The 7,066-nt window shown below is 38.1% G+C and overlaps 1 protein-coding gene across 1 annotated transcript; it reads right to left on the reverse strand.

The window, feature by feature from the left end:
* Positions 1 to 6,427: 6,427 nt before the first annotated feature.
* On the reverse strand, positions 6,428 to 6,805 carry LOC112723897 (uncharacterized). The gene has a single exon (XM_025775263.1). It carries the CDS (start codon positions 6,803 to 6,805, stop codon positions 6,428 to 6,430), a length of 378 nt encoding a protein of 125 aa, XP_025631048.1.
* Between the last annotated feature and the right edge of the window lie 261 nt (positions 6,806 to 7,066).

Here is a 7,066-nt window from a genome sequence, read left to right on the forward strand (position 1 = left end):
AAAGCAAGGAAAAATGCTAGTAAAACTATCATAAGATGACTTGTCATCACAACACCAAACTTAAATCTTGCTTGTCCCTAAGCAAGAAAAGAATTATGCACAAAGGTTCTTTTAATTGGAATGGATTGAAGAATAACTTGTAATGCCTTGTGAGTGAAGTGATTAAGTGACAGTGGGGTAAACTCTAAATTATATGCTTATGCAAGGGCTTCCGTGCTTACTAGTCCCTACATTTTAGAAGTCTTAGATCTTAGGATTTTCATTCAAATGATATCATGGAGATTTCTCTATAGGTAATCACCTTGAAGTAGCTCATGGTTTATGTGTTTTGGCATTAACTTTAAAGTGTCATGTCTCAAAGCGGCTCTTTAGATAACCTTTCAATCAATACTCCCAAACCAGTTGGTTTTAAGGTATTAGGTGTTAAAGCACCCCTGAGGATTTACTTTCCCAAGCCTCTCTCTTTGACACAATTTTACTACAAGAATTTTACTAGGATTAGGGATGGCAATACACCCTACCCCGCGGGTAACCACTCCGCCCCTACCCGCTCGGGGCGGGTAATTACCCACCCCGCACCGGGGCGGATTTTTAGCGGGGTGGGTTCTTGAGAGGGGCGGGGCGGGGTCGGGTTTAGGTAATACCCGCCCCTACCCGTCCCGCTATATATATAATATATATAATTTTAATATATAATATGTATAATATATGTAAAATTATTAGTAAATGATTAATAATATTGTATTATATTTAAATTTTTACTTTAATTTATGTTATGTATGTGATGATAGTTATATAAATTTTGAAATTTAATTTTATTTATTGGATTTTAATAATTATAGGGGCGGGTAGGGGCGGGGTGGTTACCCACAGGGGTGGGTTAGGGTTCAACGTTTTACTACCCGCGGGTAGAAGCGGGATGGGTTTTATGCGGGTTGTTGTACGGCGGGGCGAGGTCAGGTAGAGCAAAAATCCGCCCCTACCCGCCCCGTTACCACCCCTAACTAGGATAGTACTCTTTGAGTTCTTATTTCTTTCTTTTTCCTCCTAGTAATTGATGCTCAGAGCCTTTTTCTATGTTCTTTTATTTTTTTCTGTTTCTTTTATTTTCTTTTATTGCTTCTTCTTGGATCAATAAATGTTTGAGACTCTCCACAATACTTCCTTGAACTTTATTTCCTACCTATGAGCTCCCATGCAAGTTTTCATAATCATGCAACCTCAATACATAATCATACAACTAAAACCACCACTTCTCTTAATCTTTTGCTTGCCTTAAAACAAAATTCTGATTCCTCAATCTTTCTTTTCAAAGAACTGTTCTTTTATTTATGTAGAGGACATAAGTTCAAGCAGATGAAGTTGAAAACAAGCACTTAAACCAGAACACTTAGCAGACATAAAAAATTTGCACTAATTTACTAATTAGCAGGGTACACAGAAACTTCCAATTCTAAACATTGCAAAACAAAAGGAATTAAGTGACGATACAACCTCCTAGGAGTGTCTTCCAGCTTTCCTTTTGTCATCATCATCTATAACTTTTGTACTTCTTTTGGTGATGATGTATGATTCATTCAAGAGGCTGAATGCCTTTCCTGCATAATTATTGGAAATTGCTTGTTCCCCAAGCACTTGAAATATGGTTAGCATGCATGAGTAACTGTAGGCTCTTGAACTTACTTTGGTGTGTGAACACCAAACTTAGCTCCTAGCCACTGTCTATGATGCAGCAAGTTGCTATACATGAAACTTTGTGCTTTTAAAGAAAATAGATTATGAACTAGAACTTAAGCAAGTGTTAAGTAGTTTCTCTAATTGTTTGGAGTTGGTAATTGATCTTACAGAGGGATGTAATGTGTTCTTGATGAAATTTGTGGTGGGACACCAAACTTAGAATCACACATTCACCCTTAAATTGTTTTGGTGTGCAACACCAAACTTAGTTCCTTACAATGCAGATAAATCTACTTCACTCTTTATTGAAATAGCTAGAAAAAGAAAACTACCTTCGGTTGGGTTGCCTCCCAACAAGCGCTTCTTTATTGTCACTAGCTTGACATCTTGTCCTTTCTTGTTCAGCTCAGTTCATGCATACTCTCCTCTTTGTTCAAGATCCTCCAAGGTAGTGCTTGGCTCTGTGACCATTTGCTGTGAATGTGTCCTTTGTAGCTTCATTTAGAAGTTCAAGGCTTCCATATGGAGAAACCTTGGTCACCAGATAAGGTCCAGTCCATTTAGATTTCAGTTTCTCAGCAAAAATCTTGAGCCTGGAGTTGTATAACAGCACATGTTGCTCTGGTTCAAACTCTTTTCTTGTGATCTTTTTGTTGTGCCATCTTTTAGCTCTCTCTTTGTATATCTTAGTGATAAAACACTATTCTATGGTTTATCTTATGCTCAATTGAGTGATTTTTATCAATTCTTTACACACTTATTCATGTAATTTGCATGAGTTTACATTTTTCCTTCCTGATTTTGTGCTATGATTGAAATCATGCTTCTTTGGCCTTATATTTGCTAATATTAATCCTCTCTTATTACCATTAGATACCGTGATATGTGTGTTAAGTATTTTCAGAGATTACAGGGCAGGAATGACTTAGAGGATGGAAAGGAAGCATGCAAAAGTGGAAGGAATACAAGAAACTGAAGGAATTGCCAAAGCTGTCAGCCTGACCTCTTCACACTCAAACGGTCATAACTTGAGCTACAGAGATCCAAATGAAGCGGTTTTACTTGCGTTGGAAAGATAACGTCCGCGGCTTCGATTTGATATATAATTTGCTATAGTGTCTGTACAGCTAGGCAACGTGAATGCGTGCTCCACACGGACGCATTATAGTGACAAAAATCAGCGTGGCAGATTTCGCCCTCAGCGATTTCTGGGCTATTTCCGGCCCAGTTTCAAGCCCAGAAAACACAAATTAAAGGCTGCAAAGTGGAAGAATGAAGGGAGACGACTCATAATTCACTTTTCATAATTTAGATGTAGTTTTTAGAGAGAGATATCCTCTCCTCTCTCTTAGGATTTAGGATTAGGATTCCTCTTAAAGGATTTAGGATTTCAACTTCTTCTCAGGTTCAATGTTCCTCTTATTTATTTTATCAATTTAGTTCATGAACTCTTTATGTTTAGATTGATTTTCTTTACTGAATGCAATTTGAGGTATTTCAGATTTATGATTGCTCTCTTTTATTTATGACATAAATAATCTGGATTTTTCCCTTTTGGCTTTGGTTGAGTCATTGGAGACACTTGAGTTATCAAACTCATTGTTGATTGAAAATTGGAATTCTTCAAGAATTAATTCGAGTTCCAATAACTCTAGCCTTTCCCAAGGAAAGGACCTGAGGAATCAAAACTAATTTATCCACTTAACTTACCTTCATAGTTAGAGGTTAACAAAGTGGGAGAAAAATCCAATTCTCATCACAATTGATAAGGATAACTAGGATATGACTTCTAATTTTCATACCTTGCCAAGAGTTTTATTAATTATTAATTTATTTTTCTTGTCAATTAAATTACTTGTTCAACCCTTTTTCAAACCCCAAAATATACCTTTGCATAACCAATAATAAGAACACCTCCCTGCAATTCCTTGAGAAGACGACCCGAGGTTTGAATACTTCGGTTATTTATTTTTATTGGGTTTGCTTAAGTGACAAACAAAACTTTTGTACAAAAGGATTCTCTGTTGGTTTAGAAACTATACTTACAACGCGATTATATTTGTGAATTTATTTACCGATAGAAATCCGATCGTCACTTAGCATTCTCATAAGCTTCCAATCTGAACTCATCCAGCTCATTGAGTTGCAATAACCTTTTCTCTCCTGCTGCTTGAGAGTCAAGATTGAGGAACTTAGCGGCCCAGTATGCTTTGTGTTCTAGCTCTACAGGAAGGTGACACGATTTTTCGTAGATTAGCTGAAAGGGTGACTTTCCAATTGGGGTTGTGATGCGGTTCTATATGCCCACAGAGTATCATCCAATTTTCTTGCCCAGTCTTTACTTGTGACCCCAACTATCTTCTCCAAGATTCTTTTCAGCTCCCTATTAGCCAATTCAGCCTGGCCATTAGTTTGAGGGTGATATGGTGTGGCTACTTTGTAAATTACTCCATATTTGTGGAGCAATTTTTCCATTTGTCTGTTGCAAAAATGGCCACCACCATCACTAATAAGACCCTTAGGTACCCCATTTCTGGTGAATAGGTGTCTCTTGAGGAATTGAAGAACAATCGGTGCATCACAGGTAGTTGTTGCCATGGCCTCCACCTATTTTGAGACATACTCTACTGCTACCAGAATGTATTTGAAGGAAAAGGATGGAGGAAAGGGGCCCATAAAGTGTATACCCCAGAGATCGAAAAGTTCAACTTCCAAAATGAAGTTTTGAGGCATTTCATTCATCTTCGTTAACCCTCCAGCTCATTGACATTCATTGCATTGGTGCACAAATTCTCTGGCATCTTTGAATATAGTTGGCCAATAAAATCCACTTTGAAGCACTTTAGCTGCTGTTCTTTCTGGCCCAAAATGCCCACCATAAGTTGAACTATGACAGTGCCACAATATATCTCTCATCTCATTTTTAGGGATGCACCTTCTAGTCATCCCATCTAAACACCTTCTGAGCACCTTCTAGTGCCACACGAACTTTCTAGCCTCATTGAGTAGCTTCTTCACTTGTTGTTTGGTGAATCCTTGAGGAATCTTCCTTTCAACCTTGTAATTTGCAACATCAGCAAACCAGAGGGCTTGTTGAATTTGCAAGAGGTGTTCATCTGGGAAGCTTTCATTCACTGGTTGAGTAACCTCTTGACTTCTTCCTTGTGGCAGCCTTGATAAGTGATCAGCAACTTGATTTTCACTCCCTTTTCTATCCTTTATCTCAATGTCAAACTCTTGTAGAAGTAATATCCATCTAATGAGCCTTGGTTTGGCATCCTGTTTTGACATCAAATACTTAAGGGCAGCATGATCAGTATAAACCACAATTTTAGATCTAATCAAGTATGATCTGAACTTATCAAAAGCATAGACTACAGCTAATAATTCCTTCTCTGTTGTGGTGTAATTTTTCTGTGCTTCATTCAATACTTTGCTTGCATAGTAGATGACATGGTGCAGGTTGCCCTTCCTTTGTCCCAACACAGCACCAATTGCAAGGTCACTTGCATCACACATGAGTTCAAAAGGTAATTCCTAATCAGGGGGTGTGATGATTGGTGCTGTTGTGAGTTTGGTTCTCAAAGTTTCAAAGGCATGCTTACAGCTTTCATAAAAAACAAAAGGATTATCAACCACCAGCAAATAGCTTAGTGGTTTAGCTATTTTGGAAAAATCTTTGATGAATCTTCTATAGAATCCAGCATGCCCTAGGAAACTTCTAACAGCTCTCACATTGGTTGGTAAAGGAAGTTTCTCTATGATTTCTACTTTTGCCTTGTCAACCTCTATACCCTTTTTTGAAACTTTGTGACCAAGAACAATTCCTTCGGCACCATAAAATGGTATTTCTCCCAATTTAAAACTAAATTAGTCTCTTGACACCTTTTCAAGACTAGGGTAAGATGGTGCAAGCAAGCATTGAAAGAATCACCAAAAACAGAGAAATCGTCCATAAAGACTTCAATAAATTTTTCTACCATATCTGAGAAGATTGATAGCATGCATCTCTGAAAGGTAACTGGGGCATTACACAACCCGAATTGCATCCTTCTATATGCAAAGATTCCAAAGGGACAAGTGAACGAGGTTTTCTCTTGATCCATGTGGTCAACCACTATTTGATTGTAGCCAGAATATCCATTCAGGAAGGAATAATAAGCATGGTCGGCCAACCTTTCAAGCATTTGGTCAATGAAGGGGAGATGGAAGTGATCTTTTCTTGTGGCATCATTTAGCCTTCTATAATCAATACACATCCTCCACCCTGTCACTGATCTTGTGGGAATGAGCTCATTCTTCTCATTAACAATGACATTCATCCCACCTTTCTTTGGCACCACTTGAACTGGACTTACCCATGAGCTGTCAGAAATTGGAGAGATAATTCCAACATTCCAACATTCCATATGGCAGGGCTTATGCCTTTCAAGTCATCAATAGTCCACCCAAATGCATCTTTGTGAGCTTTTAATACAACAAGGAGTTTCCCTTCTTCTTCTTCACTCAAAGCAGAGTTAATGATCATTGGAAAGCTATCCTCTTCACCAAACAATGCATATTTAAGATGTGGAGGCAGAGGCTTCAATTCTTATTTTGGCTTTTCCTTTGTCTTGCCTTTAGAGGAAATTTTAATCACTTGTTCCTCTAAGACATCTTGAACTGCTTCTATCTCTTCTTCTTGTTCTTCTTGACAGTTGGCTTCAAACACTTTCTCCACCAGATCTTCTATCATTTCCACTCTCATGTGCTATGTTTTCTCAGGGGGATATTGCATGGCTTTGAAAATATTGATGATCATTTGCTCATCATGCACCCTGAGAATCATTTCACCTTTCTCTACATCGATAATAGCCCTTGCTGTGGCCAAGAAAGATCTCCCTAAAATAATTGAGTTATGTCCCTCTTCTTCCATGTCTAAAATAACAAAGTCAGCAGGAAATATGAATTTTCCAACTTTTACCAACAAGTTTTCTACAACTCTATTGGGTATCTTAAGTGATCTATCAGCCATTTGGAGTGACATCCTTGTGGGCTTAACTTCTTCTATTGCAAACTTTTTCATTAATGAGAGAGGCATCAAGTTGATGCTGGCACCTAAATCATAGAGAGCTTTCTCCAAGGTCATATTGCCTATGGTGTAGGATATGATGAAACTCCCAGGATTTTTGAGCTTTGGTGGTAGGCCTTTCTGAATCACTGCACTGCATTCTTGGGTCAAGATCACTGTCTCTTTTTCATTCCAGCTTCTCTTATTGATAATGAGCTCCTTGAGAAATTTTGCATATAGAGGCATCTGCTCCAATGCTTCAGTAAGTGGAAGATTGATTTCCAGTTTCTTGAAAAGCTCTAGAAATTTGGGAAATTATTGATCCTTGAGCTCCCTTTT

Source organism: Arachis hypogaea, chromosome 2, assembly GCF_003086295.3.
Source record: "Arachis hypogaea cultivar Tifrunner chromosome 2, arahy.Tifrunner.gnm2.J5K5, whole genome shotgun sequence".
Taxonomy (NCBI): Eukaryota; Viridiplantae; Streptophyta; class Magnoliopsida; order Fabales; family Fabaceae; genus Arachis; species Arachis hypogaea.